This window comes from Pristis pectinata, chromosome 7 (assembly GCF_009764475.1).
Source record: "Pristis pectinata isolate sPriPec2 chromosome 7, sPriPec2.1.pri, whole genome shotgun sequence".
In the NCBI taxonomy this organism is placed as follows: domain Eukaryota; kingdom Metazoa; phylum Chordata; class Chondrichthyes; order Rhinopristiformes; family Pristidae; genus Pristis; species Pristis pectinata.
The window spans coordinates 70,644,191-70,662,212 of NC_067411.1; the positions used below are offsets into that span (position 1 = coordinate 70,644,191).

The 18,022-nt window shown below is 39.2% G+C and overlaps 1 protein-coding gene across 1 annotated transcript; it reads right to left on the reverse strand.

Moving 5' to 3' along the window:
* Nucleotides 1-1,274: 1,274 nt before the first annotated feature.
* Nucleotides 1,275-8,707, reverse strand: LOC127572865 (sphingosine 1-phosphate receptor 3). Its single transcript, XM_052020559.1, has 2 exons — nt 8,140-8,707; nt 1,275-6,731 (listed from the first exon to the last, which is right to left on the reverse strand). Exon 2 carries the CDS (start codon nt 6,585-6,587, stop codon nt 5,451-5,453), a length of 1,137 nt encoding a protein of 378 aa, XP_051876519.1. The 5' UTR covers nt 6,588-6,731; nt 8,140-8,707; the 3' UTR covers nt 1,275-5,450.
* Nucleotides 8,708-18,022: the final 9,315 nt, after the last annotated feature.

Genomic DNA, 18,022 nt, shown 5'->3' on the forward strand with positions numbered 1-18,022 from the left:
TTTTGTTTGGGTTATATTTATTAATGACTCCTGGAAATATGTATCACAAAAGATTCATAGGAAATAATCTATCTTATTAGACTGCAGATGCTGGAATCTAAAGGCAAAACGCTATGATGCTGGAGGAACTCAGCAGGCCAGGCAGCATCCGTGGAGAAAAGCAGGCGGTCAACGTTTCAGGTCAGGACCCTTCTTCAGGACTGAGGATAGAAAAGCCCAATATACAAGAGGGAAAAACAGAGCAGTGATGGGTGGACAAAAGAGGGGAGGCGGGGTTGGCACAGGGTGATGATAGGTAGATGCAGCAGGTAAGAGATAGTGATAGGCAGGTGTGGGAGAGGAGGGGAGAGCAGATTCTCAGGGGGATGGGTCAAAGGTAAGGAGCGAAAGGAAAAAAAGGGTAGAAAAAAGAGAGATAGGCTAGCAAAGTGAAGAAGAGTAGAAGCATGGTGGGGGGGGGGGGGTGGGTTGCGGGGAAGGAGGGTGGGGAGAATTCAATATTCATGCTGTTAGGCTGCAAGGTTCCAAGATGGAAAATGAGGCGCTGTTCCTCCATTTTGCGCTTGGAATTCTCGTGGCAGTGGAGAAGGCCGAGGACTGACATATCAGTGATAGTGTGAGAAGGGGAGTTGAAGTGACGGGCAATGGGGAGATGCAGATCTCAGATCTGAATAGACACCTTGTTACAGGTCCTCCCCAGGTTATGAGCAGCCAACTTATAGACAGCCTGTACATACAAATGAGCATTTGGGAGACCAGTAGGATGGATGGGAGTGGATTTGCCTGCCGCAGGCATCTTCTGCCAGGTGGAAATGGGGGCATTTCCTCTCAGCAATTCTCCCACTCCATCAACACCACTTGAACTACAACAACTGAGGACTGGGTCAAGCGAAGCTGAGCTAGGAGCGCTGAGCAGGCTCACTCGTTCACTCACTGAGTCAGTGAGGCCGGCTGGCGGCCACTCTTCCTGCACCTGCTTGCTCTCCCATCACAGCTGTTTCTGTCATCCTCTCCCACACACTGTTATTGTTCATTTCCAACTTACGGACAATTCGGGTTACGAACAGTTCTCATGAACGTAGCTCTGTCATAACCTGGGGACTGTAGTCTGGGTTAATTTTGCAAAAAGTTCTGTACCCTCATTGAAAAAATTGCATGTTTACAAAAGATATAAAGGCACATACGTATGCTACGAAGGACAAATTAGATTTCAATGTGAATATCTGATTTCCAATAAACAACACAAAATCCAACAATAGCAGAACTTTATTTTAAAAGCTAGAGCACGTAATTTGTACACTAGCATTTTTATACACAAGTACAAGCATGGTTCACTGATGTCACTGGAAATTACATTCTATTGTATAATTTCCCTCAATTACCTGGCAAAATACACAGCCACGATTATTTCTTAAATAGTAAAAGTCATTCTGTAAAAAGAGAGTTACAATTACATGCACATTGCTACTGTCAATAATACAAGTAGATTACACAGAGACAAGATAATGCTGGCACACTAATAATTTAGGAGTTAGGTGCGCTTTGAATCCCAGAAGTTACATTTTAATAGTTTGGGGACAGGGAAAGGGGAGGATGGAGATGGGAGGATGTTGTTGGTGACATGTTTTTGAAATACCTACCAACTCTAACTTATATTAATGGATGAATATAAAAACTCAGGTTTGCAACTGATGCTGAACCAGGAGAAGTACTCAAATCTACGGTGCTAATTCAGTAGCCACAAATTGAGTTGGACGGAATAAACATGTGGACCAATTAAACTCCATTTAAATATTGCTCAGAAGAAGAAAACTAATTATTCCAGGAATACCATGAAAATTAAATTAAAAGAGAGCTGGGGGGGGGGTCATAATAACCTTTATTGACATGCCCAGTCACTGCAGAACAACAATATGCAAAACAATTAACATGCTGAACTAAATGACCAGTGTGGTAGAGTGCAATTCAGAGAAAGTCATGGTGAAGTGGGCAATGTTCATGCAGTGGCCAACACACTGAATAAAGATGCTGCCTAACCTGCAGAGTGTTCCCAGCATTTTCTGTTTTTATTTTAGATTCCCAGCATCTGAAGTTTTATTTCTTTGATTTTCATATTGAATACTTTGCCTTTAGTTCTAGCTTGAAGTGATAATGAGATATTGAAGCACTGGGGAGGCTGATCTGTTGTGTTAAAAAGAATTTTTGTCTATTTAGCCTCAAAAAGTAACCTGGAGGTGGTTTTATGAAAGACAGTATATGCCATTGGAAAAAATAAGTCAAGATCTTCAAACAAAATTAAGAGAAGATGACAAGAGAACCTGGTTCAAAATAGTTAAAAGAACACTGAGAAGCATTATCACGAGGTTATTCCCCACAAAAAGTGTGCTTAATGCATGGAAGGGAATTCCAAATAGAATCCTGTTGGTAAAAAATGTTATAATTATTTAAGAAACAATAAAATTGTGTAAAGTGTGGATGTGAAGGGAGAAGCAGTGTTTGATCCTTTTGGATGGATAAGCTAAAACAGGCAGGAAGACCTGCCGCATCTGTCTTTACCTGGTGGTTTTGTGAGATTTGTCTATTCCACATGGATTATATTGGACATAGATTAACAATGAATTCATCAAAAACACTTTTTGACAAATAGTACCTTCTTTACAAAATGTATGTGCAATCTAGTCAATTAACTATATGTACATAAAATAATTGTCATAAAGCATTCACAACTGGAAAGTCACCAAATCTGAGTGAATATCAACTTTCAACAAAACAAGTTGCTTACAAATAGAGTAAAATCACATGTTTATTTGAAAGATTAATTCATACCACCTGAAGTCATGTATTATCTAAGTATGTCGCTTAAATTTGCAAATATTACTTAATAGTAATATTGTTAATGCACTTTTCAATCAGTTGTAAATTGGAATAGGTAGATTTTTAGGAGATAGTTCTAAATACATAATAAAACAAGTACATGAAATACAAATAAACACAACCTATTTTCAACATCCTCCTTCATATACTGAACTAAAACCCCAAAACTATCTCTCTGGGTAAAAATGTATCATAGTTACACTGTAGAATTCTCATTCTACAGCATAATCAGCATTCCGTTTATTTATTTAAACCAGGCAGCAACAAGCTTATGGTTGTCATTTACTAATTCTGTCTTCTCAAGATGGTTTTCTTCGTCTAACTGTATTTCTCTCATATTGAATACGTCAAACAAAAATATATCTTTAAAATAGTCATAATTGTGCAAGGCTAATTCAGTCAGGGTGTTACTGGGATGCCAAAGAAGAGGCAGAGCAACTCCTCCACATGTATAGGCTGTTGTGAATTCCCTATAAATCTGAGCCTTGTATATTCAAACAGTGCTGGGTTAGATGTTGACATTAGCAGGTGACAGTCAATGGCAGCCCAATTCACAGAATCCAGCAGCACAGAAGGAGGCAATCTCACTCTTCCATCTCTTTGAAAGTTCCCCCGATTAGTCCCATTCCTCAATATCTTCTACATAGGACAACAAAATGTCCTATTCAGCAAAATTATTTCATTCCCTTTGGACTGTATAATCAACTTCTGCCAATTTTTCAGGTAGTACATTCTAACTTGCTGCCTAAATTAAGTTATGTCATCTCTGGCTTTTTTGCCAATTACCTTAAATCTTTGTCTTCTAGTTGTAGATCTTTTTCTAATAGAAAATATTTTTTCCCACCTACTCTACCTTCATAATTTCAAGCAATCTAATTAACTTCCACTATTTGAAGGAGAACAATCCTAGCTTCTCTGGTCTCTTCATAAACATAAGTCTTTCAACCCTGGGACCATTCTAATAAACCTTCTCTGCACCCCTTGGAGATCTTCGATGGACATAACAAAAAAAAGCACAATGTGATCAATTCTCCACTATGGCATAAGGCCAAGATCTGATCCACCGTCTTTCTCTGTCTTTCTTTGAAAAGAGATAAAATGCCTCACCACTTCTCAAACTGAGGTTGACAACAGACCCCCAAAAACCAAACCGCCCCCCCCAGGTTCCCGTAAATATTTTCTGAGAGGCTGATGGTGGAGAGGTGGGAAATTTGGTTGTGATTGGTTGGCATGCTGCTCTAGGCTGTGCCTGCTGGTTGGTACCTTTTAACAAGGAAAGGGAAGCTGACATTTGTGCTCAAGTTAGGATGGGCCTAGACTGGAAATGCAGCAGGTAGAAGTAAGTTCAGAGACAAGGTTTCTTTCTGAGAAACACAGAAATCAGAAAAGTTTTTTTTTCACAGTTCTAAATTATTATTATTTTGCATTTAATGAAGCTTACCAGAAGGATATGATATCCAACTAAAAAGTTAATTAAATAGTTGTCAGTATTTACCGCTTAGAAATTGGGTCAAATATTCCGGTATGGAAGGAGAGCTATGGTATTTCGCTTATTTCATTCTGTAGATATTTGATTGATGTTTGTTAAATTTTGAATAGATTTTGGCTTTGGGAAGAAATAAAAAAAACCTACATTTGATAATAAAGGATTTACATTAGTCCATTAATAAGTATTTTTAAAATACTTTCTATATGTGGCACTTTTGTATTATGTGTCATATAGTTATAAAAAATTAAAAGGGATTTATGTGATTTCCAATCTATTTAAGAGATCTTTTAACCAAAAACATTGTATTATTTGACTGAGTAAGATCCGAGGTTAATATTTGACATATTGAGTGCCCTATGTGCTTTTTAATGCCAATATTAGTGAACATAGAGAACACAGAGAGAGTTAGCACAAGGGTTTTGGGTGTTCATAGAGAAACAATATATGGTCAGGAAATGCATCCCAAGCAGAGTCACTGATAGTTGAACGTTTATATTTTGTAAAGGTTCATGTGATCTAACCCTGCTATTTTAAGGACAGAGGCTTTCCCATGCCGTTGACAAGAGTAGTCTATAGTTTCCCAGTGAATACGAGGACAAGAACTGTAGGTCTTTGCCAGAGAAGTTAAAAACTAGTGTCAAAAATTATATTGGATTGAATTCAGTGGAATCCATAAAATTACACCATGGGAAAAATTGTGAAGATGTAACAACATGAAAATTCAAGCTTAATTATCCCAACATAAAAAGTACCAATTTATATTAAATTAAAAAATTAGAATTTCTGATTAATAATACAAATACTTTCATTGCAACTAAAATGGTAATTGTTTCATAGAATTTTATGCAAAAAGTTGGTAAAGTCCTTTGTATATTATGTGATGTGTGAGCACTTAGTACACAGCTTTGGTTTGTGATTTTTAGTTCCAGATATCAGAATTCTGTAACGGTCATTCCTTCTCTGAGTCTAGAGCTAAAGAAGGGACCAACCTTTCGTACAAGGAATTAAGGGTTTATAAAAATAATGTTTTAAGCTCATTAAGTTGAGAAGTCAATACTGTATATTAAGGTAGACTAGCCATCAATGGTCAAAATTCTCCTTTAGGAGTTGATAAATTAAAAGTCTTGATTTCATTTAAATGATTTGTGATTTCTGAGGGCTCTCCTTTTGGTTTCTGTGAATTACTGCCACTGGACTTGCTTTTGCTGTTATCTGCAGCAGACTGAATTGGCAGAGCCTTGGAGACTTTAGTACTGGCCAGGCAGCCACAGAGGAGACGGAAGAAAGCCCGGCGCATCTCTTTGCTGGCCAGAGTGTAGATAATGGGATTCATGCCAGAATTGAGGACTGCAACTGCAATGAACCAATCTTCCTGATACAGTATGCTACACTTTTTTGGCTTACAGGCAACATCAAGGAGCAATAGAATGAAAAGTGGGGACCAGCATGCAATGAAAACCCCGACAACAATGACCACTGTCCTAAGTAAAGCCATGGATTTTTCAGAATTGTTTTTTGTGAATTTTCTGTTTGCGACTTTGCGGCTGCTTGACTTAACCAATATATAAATACGAGCATAAAGTATTACAATAGCCAGCAAAATTGCACTGAAGATGCTTATACTGAAGACAACATATGTTTTGGAATAGAGGGGCAGGACTGTGGAACAGTCTGAAAAATTGCAGATACAGTTCCAACCAAGGATAGGCAAGGCACCAACTAAAATGGAAATCAGCCAACAGGCGCCGATGAGCAGAAACACTCTGTGTTTTTTACTAGAATCATAGGGTCTCATCTTTATCATAGTCATGTGCCTTTCAATTGCTATTGCCAGTAAACTAAAGGTGGAAGCTCCCAATGCTACAAACATGCTTCCTTCCCTAATGAACCATACAGTTGGTGTGAGTCCGTAAGTCTTCTTCCCAGACATGAGGATATTCACTTTGTAGGCTATTCCTGCCAGCAAGTCAGACAGGGCTAGGTTACCAATGAAGTAGTACATGCGGTTGTGAAACTTGTTGTTCTTCCAAATGGCCAGGAGGACCATGAGGTTTTCGAGCACTATGAAGCTGCAGATGATCAGGAAGGCCACTGTAGTTAGGTCCATGCCATCAGAGGTTTTCCCCCTTTTGTTGAATTTCCCTGTGTAATTATAGTGATGCTCAATGAGCTCTGTTCTGACACAACCATTGACCATTTCAGTTGGAGAAGCAATTAAAGACATGTTGGTGTTGAACGATACTTGTACTGTTAGAATTTGCCCACTAGATGGAGGCTTTGTCCCATCATTGATACCGTCAGGCAGAAGAAATCCTCGAGATGATTTTCTCACATGCCGTGAGCAAGAATAGGTGTGAAATTTTAAAATCTGTGTGAATGAACATAATGTTTATCAATATGTAGTTTAGTTTCTGGAAATACATGTTTATATGATGAACTAATATCAATTAATCTAGGCAAAATCTCCTTTTAAATAATACACAAGATACATTTAGATAATATGCTCTCAGAGCACAGAGAACTTTATAAATGCCTTAATGCATTTCAGTTTGACAGCTCAAAAGCTGTTTTGGAAATGGTTTTCTGAAACTAGGTTTATAGAAAACTCCCAGTGGATTGGGAACAATGCAGGGAATGAATGATTAATACATGAAATCTTGGAAATAAAGGGATATTATGAAATTAACATGTTTTACATTGGCTATGGTCACATATTTTACAACTAACTGATCACAGCTGTTCCACAGAAAACCTTTCTTAACTGCAACCATCAGGTTCTTTATCTTATGCATTTCTGGTGGAAGATAAAAATGTATTAATTCAGTCCTAGTAAATGCCTTGCCGGTTTGTGAAAATAGGCAGGTGAAGTAAGGATTTTGCGTGGATAGTTGACTCTATTTTGCAAATTGAGGTGGTTATTTTATACAACACACACAAGATGCTGGAGGAACTCAGCAGGTCAGGCAGCATCTATGGAGGGAAATAAAAGATACTGCCTGACCTGCTGAGTTCCTCCAGCACTTTGCGTGTGTTGCTCCAGAGTCCAGCATCTACAGAATCTCTTGTGTCTCTGGTTATTTTATAAATGTTTCTTCATTTATTTGTGAGCAATTAAGTCTCAATAACATAAGGGGAAAATAGCTCATTAATTTAAATAAAGATGAATTCACTTTGACAGTCACTTTTATTAATTTCTTGCCATGTAGAATAAGAATTAATTGGAAATGCCTCACTTCAAATATGAGGATTTACCAAGAAGTTATGTTCAGAAGTCAATGTAATGATAAAAAATGAAAGTCATATTCAATAAATGGACTTCTGTTAGATTTCTGCCTCCTATGTGGGGTTTGGTGCAGTCAGAACATTACAGGGAACAAATTTGTCTATGAGTATTTGTGTTAAACATGCAAAATATATATCAACCACTAATTATTCATATCTGCACATCTGGTTCCATGAATGGGAGTGATTATATGGAAGTGAATACAACCAGTGACTAATATTTTTGGCTGTGTTTGGTACTGGTTACCAAAGATAAATTTGTCCCTCTAAAAGTTTAAGGAAAATTCTCATAAGGTATTGAGATACTAACTTAATCTATGTACTTATTTTTTTCACTATTGGAAAATTCCAATTACCAATCCAGTAAATATTTAAGCAACAATAAAAATTATTATTCATATATGCAATTTTAAGATTTTTTTCTTAAAGGAACAAAGTTACAATAAATAATTAAAATAATGAATAATAGGGCAAGTCACAGAGTGAAAACTCACCTTTCACATCATTTTCAGTTTTTGTAGTTTACTTTTAACAAGTTGAAGCTTGAGATTGGAGAGGGAGATTTACTTGCTGCTCATTTCTTTATCAAAAATTGTTGAGTTTTGAGTTACCATCTCATTATTTTCTTAGACTGACTTTCTTCTTGTGTCAAATTCACAAACAGGATCCTCATTTTACCCTTCAGGTACACTTCTTCAAAACTCCACAAGGAATGTCACAGGCAATTTCTGGAGTGAGTTGGTACAATCTTCCAATATTTTTGTTTTTGCTTCATCAAATTGCTTTTATAGACTTGAGGTGCCAAATGGATCACTGATTCACAATCGCCCCTTTCCCAGAGTAATATTGCAAATACACTCAGGTTACGTTCTTCATTGTGCCTTTGCTAATACCACTTACTGCTTGTTCTCTTCGGCAGCCTGTTGCAGTTTCCTGTGCTACTTTTTGGCAGTGTTATATTTCAAACATTTTAGCCATATTCTTTGTGGTCTGGTCCTTGTGAAAGTCAGTGTTGTTCAGCTCCCACAGCTTGCTGCAGTTTTCTTAATCACTCTCAGACTGAGTGACTAATATGAAGTTCTCCTATATTATAATCGTTTCTGCCTGGTCTTTCTAGTTGGGCAGTCCCTGAATTGACAACAGATCCCGCCCACAGAAGGCAGTCCCTTGCACTTTTGTATGTATGACGTGTTGTTGAGGGAGGCTTCAGATTTGAGGGAACTGAAAGAAAGATACACAAGGGAAGGAAATTTCTCTGGAACTGGAAAGAAAGAGATAGCATGAGAGACAATATGAGTAAGTCACTCAGAAATAATTCCTGGAATATACCTAGTTTAGTAAAAATGTAGAACATTTTGCAATGTATTGGTAATGATCTCTGACATCAATATTTTTATTTAAACAATTTCTCAGTATAAGTATGACATAATTTAAAGACAAAAATTACTTATGTTTAATGAAGATAATGATATCAGTGAGTTTTTAATGTTTTTATTCATATTATATATCAGAAATTTAACCATTTTCTTGACTTTTTGTTCATTTGCACAAGTATTGGTTTGTAGCTTAACAACCTTTTTCCAAGTTTTTTCCACGCATTTTGTGAAATTGCACTTGAAATTTAAATTGTACAAAAACAAAATAGGCCAACCGCATCTGAGAATCCAGAGTTAAGCTAAAGTGAAAATCCCTGTGACAGGAAAGACAATAGCCCAAATACATACCCTGCTGCTCAACATCCCACCACTAGACTGGATGTTTTATAATTGTCTCCTTTCCCAGATTCCCTTATCAATTAATACCGATTACACAGTTACAAATCAGTGTCTTAATTTGTGCAACATTGGAACATCAGAATAGATTCACTATGCCCCTTGAACATGTTCCATAATTCAAAGACAATCTGTATGATAACATAACTTACACACCTTTTTTCTAGGTTCCTTTATGCTCTGACCTAAAGAAATGATCAGTGCTGGACTTGAGATTTTCAACTGACCATGCTTTCACAAAGATTTGGGGAGTGCGATCCATTTATCCAGCAGCCTGGATGAAGGAACAACCAGGAAGGTACTAGGAATGTGAACGTCTCTGTTGGAAGCACATGAAGGCTCAACAACAATGCCAAAAGGAGCTTAGAACCTCCAAAACTGCCATCCCCATTGATCACCTCCTGCCCCACCAATGCTGAGACTGCAAATCACACCTTGGCTTCAACAGTAGTTTCAGAACTGTAAGAACTAGAATGGAAACATGTTGCCCCTGACCCCAAGGGAATGCCTAAGAAAGAAATAACTTAAAGCAATTAGTATTTATGTGAATATAATGTAAATTAGGTTGTACATATACAATTGGGGCAGCACAGTGGCACAGCCAGTAGTTCTGCTGCCTACTAGCACCAGAGAGCTGGGTTCAAACCTGTTCTCCAGTGTTGCCTATGTGGAGTTTGCATGTTTGCCCCGTGACCACATGGGCTTCCTCCGGGTGCTCTAGTTTCATCCCACATCCCAAGGATGTGCAGATAGATTAATTAGCCACAGTAAATTGCCCCTAGTGTATGGGTGAGGGGTAGAATCTGGGGTGGGGGGGCAGGGGAGTTTGTGAGAATATCAGGAGAGTAAAAGTGGGATTACTGTAGGATTGGTATAAATGGGTGCTTGTAGGTCAGCACAGATTTGGTGGGCTGAAGGGCCTGTTTCCGTGCTGCATCACTCTGTGACTTGAAAGAAGAACAAAGCACTTGGTCATATGCCAAAAAACAGCTGGGCAACTATTTACAAAGTTCAACATATTATCTTTCAGTCTTCAGAAAGGCCATTGAAAATCCTAAAGAGGCAAAGCTGACTGACTAGTGCTTGGCTGCTTTGCACTACTTTGAGCATGGGATGATTACAATCCATTGGCAGTTAAACATTTTCAGATCCTGAGGCCATGGAAGACACTTTATAAATGCTAATCGGAGACACAAGAGATTCTGCAGATGCTGGAATCTGGAGCAACACGCACAAAGTGCCGGAGGAACTCAGCAGGTCAGGCAGCACCTGTAGAGAGAAATAACCAGTCGATGTTTCGGGTCGAGACCCTTCATCAGGACTGGAAGAGGGCAGAAGCCAGAATAAGAAGATCAGGAGAGGGGGAGGAGTAGAGGCTAGCAGGTGAGTCCAAGTGAGAGGGGGAAGGTAGGAGGATGGGGGAGAGGTGATGAAAGGGAGTGATGTAAGAAGCTGAGAGGTGATAGGTAGAAGAGGCAAAGGGCTGAAGGAGAAGGAATCGGGTAGGAGAGGGCAGTAGACCATGGAATAAAGGATGGAGGTGGGGAAAAGATGGGCAGGTTATGAGGGCGAGAGAGGGGAAAGAGAAGAGGTGAGGGGGCCACAGGAATGAGGGAAGACAAATGGGGGGGGGGGCAAGCTCTTTCTTTTCATTACAGCAGGTGTGAATCACAAGGCACGTTCAACAAGATCTAAACAACGGGAACATATTAAAAAGATCAGTGTTAATAGCCTAGATATTCCATTGTAATGTCAGTAAACCCGTCAGTGTTTGGTGATTTGAAACTGTAAAATCTTCAACAGTCTCCAGATTTCCTCACAAGTAGTTTAATACAGAAATCGCAATAGTGATTCAGTGCTTCTCAGCAGGTCAGGCGGCATCTGTGGGAAGAGAAAATAGTAAAATTTTAGGTCAACTTACCTTTGACCCATCCCCCAGTGGATCTGCTCTCCCCTCTTACCCCGCACCTGCCTATCACTATCTCTTACCTGCATCTACCTATCACCACCTTGTGCCCAACCCGCCTCCCCTCTTTTATCGACCTATCACTGCTCTGCTTTTCCCTCCTATATATTGGGCTTCCCCTTTTCCTATCTTCAGTCCTGAAGAAGGGTCCTGACCGGAAACGTTGATCGCCTGCTTTTCTCCACAGATGCTGCCTGGCCTGCTGAGTTCCTCCAGCATCATGGTGTTTTTCACCTAGATACCAGCATCTGCAGTCCTTTGATTCTCTAGATGAATGTTCATGTTAATTGGTGGTCATTACAAACTTCAGAATGAGATCAGAGAAGGTATTATGTGGCTATCTCCTGTATTAGCACATCGTTAAAGTCATATTCCTGCCACTTAGTGCACAGTTCAGGACAATATCTGTTTTGTCACTTAATATTCTGGCTAGTTGTATATTCAGGGAGCCATCCCTCAACACTGTAACAAAAGAGGTATATTTTGGGTGTCTGGAGTTTGTGCTTAGAAGCTTTTGGACCAGCAAGTAGTATTTGAATATTCAAAGAGATTCTGCTAGTTAGGAAGTGCTCCTGTTGTAAATATGTAATTCTGTGCAGTTACCTGTCTATATTCAAAATGTTAAAGTGAAGTAAGTAATTATAGCCATTGAAACTGTAGTTAATCATTTATTTTGCCTTTTGTGTTTGAAAAGTACAAAATATTGTGTGAGGAGAGATTCTCTCCAGAAGATCTGTTGTGTTGAATGAAGACTTTTATATCACCAGTCTCAGTGTGTCTCTGGTGACTCAGTCAGTCACAACAGGCAACATGGACACTGATTAACCCATAAAATACAGACAGGGTTGAATAGAGGCATACAGCAATCTTTGTCACGTTCATTTTGCATGGGCCTTGATTATAGTTGCAGTCCCTAACAGGAAGTTGAGGATCTGCTGAATGGTGTCAATCCATCCTACTAACAATGCTGGTATATCCTTCATCTTTCATTTTCATATGCACAGCCTTGAGGTAGTTCTCTTCCCTTGAGTAGTTTACTCTGGCTCAATCTTTTCAACCCTAACAGAAAACATGAAGAAAAACGCTGTCATCTGTACTAAACAGACAAACCAAATATTATGCTGATACTCTTAAGTTTCATCAGTGGATCAGAATTAAGTTTTAAGTTGTGGTACAAGAATCTTTGAATAATATACAACAGATGGTTATCATCTTTTGCATATTAACTGCAGCTGACAATTGAAGAGGTAATTTGATCATATTGTTTAAAAATATAACATTCTAATTCATTCAGTCCTGCATTTTTAAAGTCCTTTAGTAGTAGACAAATCAAGTTAGAAATGCTTTTTATCAGATTCTCTGATCAGTGATAATAGGTGGAACAATAAAGTTAGTCTACAAGAATATACTCTCAGTCTACAGTACTCCCTCCAATCAATATAGTGTCAAACAATGAAGATTTATTCTTCTAAGAATTGCTGTAACTTATGACGCTTTGGTTCTGACGACAGGAAATCTGCCATTTCTGGAAAATCCCTACTCAAGGTAAACTGAGCAGCCTGTGCACTTAGATGGTTCTAATTCATCAGCTTCTGCTCTTGCAGGTTAACATGAAAAGTTTGGTTATTTGATTAAATTTCTCCCTGAGTGAAAGTATTTGCATTCCAAGGTGAATTGTTGGGTTACAGAAACTGACTGAGTTTCTGTAGTCAGTCCACAGATTTGATTTCCATGGTAAGTTAATCACCTAGTAGATTGAGTGGTCTCAACCAGATGAGCAATGGAAACTACACTACTGTTCTTTGCTGGTAAACTGCTCAAATTTAGCTGCTTGAAGACCAATACCACTACCTGAGAGTCTTTGGGCTCTGGGCTTGCCAAGTTATGCCCAACTTCTCTGGACCTATTGGTATAAGAATGTAACTAATAGCTTAGGAATAGCCTGCTCTGGGCACAAGGCTGACCTTCCATCTCAATGCAATCTTCTATCCTATTGGCACATCCTTTGATTCCTTTAATATTCAGATATCTATAAGTCTCTCCTTCAAATGTAATCAATCTGTGAGCCTCCACTATCTTCTTGGGTACAGAATACCAAAAATACACTGCTCTCTGAGTGAAGAAATTTCTCATTTCAATCCTAAATGGTGTACCCCTTATTTTGAGCTAGAGTGCTACTATCCTTTGGCCAGAATTTATTGTCCATCCCTAATTACCCTCTAGAAGAAGATGCTGAGCCACTTACTTGGATTACTTTAGTCCTCCTGTGGATGGTATTCCCGCAGTGTTGTTGAGCAAGGACTTCCAGGAGTCAGACCAATGATGATGACAGACAAGTTATATATTTCCAAGTTGGGATGTTGTGAAGCCTGTAGGGCAACCAGAAGGTTGTGGAGTTCCCATGTGCCAACTGCCCTTCTCCTTCTTGGGGGTGAGAGGTCACCAACTTGGGAGATGCTCTTGGACTAGTCAGTGCAGGAACTGCAGTGCATTTTACAGATGATGCACACTGCAGCCAACGAGCAGTGGTGGACGAGGAAATCAATGTTTCGGGTGGTGGCTGGGGTGCGAGTCATAAGGGCTGCTTTATCCTGGATGGTGTCTTGAGATCCAAACTCATCCAGGCGAGTGGAGAGTATTCACCATGCTCCTTGCTTATGCCTTTAGATGATGGAAAGTCTTTGTGATGTTGAGGGTTGTATCACTCGCTACAGGATGCCCATTGTCTGACTTGCTCCTGCAGTCACAGTATTGTTATGTAGCTGGTTCATTTTCTGTACCAGAATATTGATGGTGGGGGAGTCAGTGATGGTAATAACATTGAATGTCAAGAGTAGGTGGTTAGACTGCCTCCTAGCTGAGATGGTCATTGTCTGCTATTTTTGTGGCATGAATATTACATGCCAATAATGTGACTGCTTACCCTGGTCTTGCTGAAGGCATGGACCACTTCAGTTACTGAGGAGTTGAGAAGAATTGAGCATTGTGCAAATATCAAACATCTCAAACTTATGACGGAGGGAAGGTTATTGAAGAAACAACTAAAGGTGGTTGGGCCTTTTCTGAAGAACCTCTGCAGTAATTTCTGGGGCAGGATTGATTGATCTCCAACAATCACAATATTTCTTTATGTGAGATATGAGCGTTTTCCCTTTGTTGGCTAAGGGACCTTAATACAACATTCAGTCATATGCTGCCTTGATGTCAAGGGCAGTCACTCTCTCTTCACCTCAGGAATTCAATTCTTTGGTCCATGTTTGAATGAGGACTAGAACAGAATTGTATTAGTGAAACTCAAACATGTCATGGGAGAGGAGATTTTTGGTGAGTCAGTGTCACTTGATAGCACTGTTGATGTTGTTGCAGGTACAGTAGTGAGCAGTTAGCACAATGCTATTACAGCATCAGCAACCCGGGTTCAATTCCGGCCGCTGTCTGTAAGGAGTTTGTATGTTCTCCCCGTGTCTGTGTGGGTTTCCTCCGGGTGCTCCGGTCTCCTCCCACATTCCAAAGACGTACGGGTTAGGAAGTTGTGGGCATGCTATGTTGGTGCCGGAAGTGTGGCGACAATTTACGGGCTGCCCCCAGAACACTCTATGCAAAAGGTGCACTTCACTGTTTGTTTTGATGTACATATGACTAATAAAGAAAGCTTATCTTATCTTATCTTTCTTCACTATGATGATGATTGAGCTGGTTTGCATTTTCCTGCTTTTTGTGAGGACACGCTTCTGCTTAAATCAGACCTAGCCATTTTTGCTGTAAGTTATCCATCCATGATATTGGCTCAGTCGTTTTTCTCCCTCTTCATTAGCCTGCCTTGATCTGCTATTTGCAACACATCAAACTTCTTTGTCATCCTGTAACTGCTATCGTGACTTCCATCCCAACAGCAGTTTTGTCCTGAAGCTAGCATAGATATCCCCTTTGTCCTATCCATCCCTCTGCCCACCTTCTCTTCAATTTAAAACTAACTTTCTTCTCTCTTTCCCAGTTCCAGTGAATGTTCTTTGACCTGAAACTTTAACTCCATTTGTCTTTCCACAGATGCTACCTGGCCTGCTGAATGTTTCCAGCATTTTCTGATTTTGCTTCAGTCAAAGAGGCTGAGTCCAGGAGACTGATCTGGATACGTACTGGAGGGGCTGGGTGAGGGGTGGGGAGGATGGTGAGTTGGACATTTGCTGCACCATCCCTTCACTCTGTAAGGTTCTCTCTCTGTCTCACCTTCTGCTAATTTCTATTCCTTCCCCCAAGCTCTCCCTCCCTCTCTTTGTCCTCTCTCTCCCTGCCATCCCTCTTTCCTGTTCATTTCTATTCCCTCTCTTTCTCCCTCCCTCATCCCACTCTCTATCCCTCGCCCCTCCATTCCCTTTCCTCCCCTCCTCATCTCTCTTTCTCAAAACATATTGACCACATTACTATCCTACAAATACGTTGTACAGATAGATTTTAATGTGAAACTTAATGGTTTGTCATTTGTTTCAGTTGCATACTGTGAAAAATGGTGTTGTCTTAAAATTGTTTTTATTCAAATTCTTCTTTGGGGCTGATTTTAATAAAAAAATAGTTTGTCTGGGATGATGTAGCTCAGGCATAAACTTGGGAAATGGCATTTTCATTACACCAGATTTATTTTCTTTAGAGCTGTTTAACATGGTGGAATATAGGACCACAAGAAACCCTTCATTAAAATTCTTATTTGAGCTGAGGACCAAAATTATTAATTGAGGGAACCTTCAGCTGCAGTCAGAATCTAGAGCATGTGGTTACTTGTTGCATTCAAGATGGTAGAGTCAGTGGTAATGTACTATATATTTTTAAAAAGTATATATGTATTTTTATCTTGTCCTCATTTACTGTGATGGTCCTATTTCAGAATCACCTGACTTTGGAAGCAAAGATGATGTAATGTGAAATTGTGACTCTTTTATGAAACTTTGTCTTGATTACATTTGATACTGGGTGAAATCTTGACTAAAAATAATGTAGAGTTCTTTATCACAGTTTGTTAGCTGGGAATATCTGATTCCACCTGCACTGGAAAGATATCATAATATATTATTTCCCCCAATCAAGATTTATGCATTAGATGTCTCTCTGTCAAGACAGTATTGGTTGCATACTTAAATCAGTAGAAACTTCAGGTATTAACACAGTTACTCCCTGTGCTGTTTCCATGGCTATACTTCTTACATTCCTCCAGGTCCAAACAAGCTCCTGGTCTCATTGCCACAGCCGTCCTTCACAGCAGAACATCCATGAGCTGTGAATAGGCCTCAGGTAGAGGATGCTGATGCTCCATCCCCAAGTCACCCTGACGGCCTTTAGAGGGCTTGCCGCTGTCAATGTCTTTTTAACTATTTTTATCTGATAGTTAGGGACACTTAAAAACAGCTGAAATAGAGTCAAATAAAGAAATGAAAACTGGAAGTTTAAATTTACTTAAAAACACATTGCAACAGAAAGGAATCAAAATCATGACTATTAAGTCAAATGAAAAAAAAACAAACCTGAAGTAATCTTTCCATCTACATGGTGACCCCATTCAACTGATTGGGGCCGTGTTACATTCACCAGGCATGACTGTCCAGATGAAGGGTCTCAACCCGAAACGTCGACTATCCATTTCCCTCCTCGGATGCTGCCTGACATGTTGAGTTCCTCCAGCATCTTGTGTGTTGCTCCAGATTCCAGCATCTGCAGTCTCGTGCGTCTCCATGACTGGTGTAAAGTTGAGGAAATGAATACAGAGGCCCCTGATCTCAGATGACTAAACTCTGCCCCTGGACCCAGTGCTGTGCTCAGTAGATGAGCAGGAGCCCAACTACTTGAGCATCATTTCTGCAGATCATTCCTGACTCCCACATTGCAATGTGCAGATCCAAGAACCAAGTGATCCATGCTGCAATCACTACAGAACCACTGACCAATGAACAGCAGAATCCAGCTCTTAGATGGGTGAGTACAATTCAAATTAAGCCGTAACATTTTAATTATCATAATTATAGTATATTGGCATTATCCAGTTTTAAAGTACTGCTATTAAATCATGTAAGGTGATGATTTTCACTCATTTAACCTTCCTGGAGATATAATTCCATTATCTGTCAACAAGAAACATGCATCATTTATTCAGTACTTTTCAAAACAGGACATTTTATTGATCATCTGCATTTGAGAATTGCATAAAGCTGAGAGTTAAATAGAAATCCTTTTTGACTGAACTGCTCAGGATCTTAGTTAGTCTTAGACTGAATTCATTTTATTCCCAAGATAACTACATCAGTCAAAAAAAATGACTTTTATTTCAAAACTATCTAAATTATCGCTTTTTGTCAGAGATTAAAATCAGCCATGAGTTTTTTGTACTTCCTGGAAATAATTGATATGGCTATTTTCTCATAAATTATTATTGCATTGCGATAAATAGAATTAATTTTGATGCAGAATTATTATGATTGAATATTATTTTCTGTCATTAGAGATTGCATGACCACCAGCTATTTGTGATTATTGGCTAAGGTTACAGGATGTGGAAAATATCCATCGTCTGCGTCACACAAGTTGACCTATTTTTGTTCTTAAGGTTATTTCTGTAACAATGAAGGTTATGAACACAGCAGAGATATTACAACA

Excerpts from the sequence above, each read along its gene's own strand:
- LOC127572865 (XM_052020559.1), bottom strand. The coding sequence starts at position 6,587 with ATGTCTTTAATTGCTTCTCCAACTGAAATGGTCAATGGTTGTGTCAGA.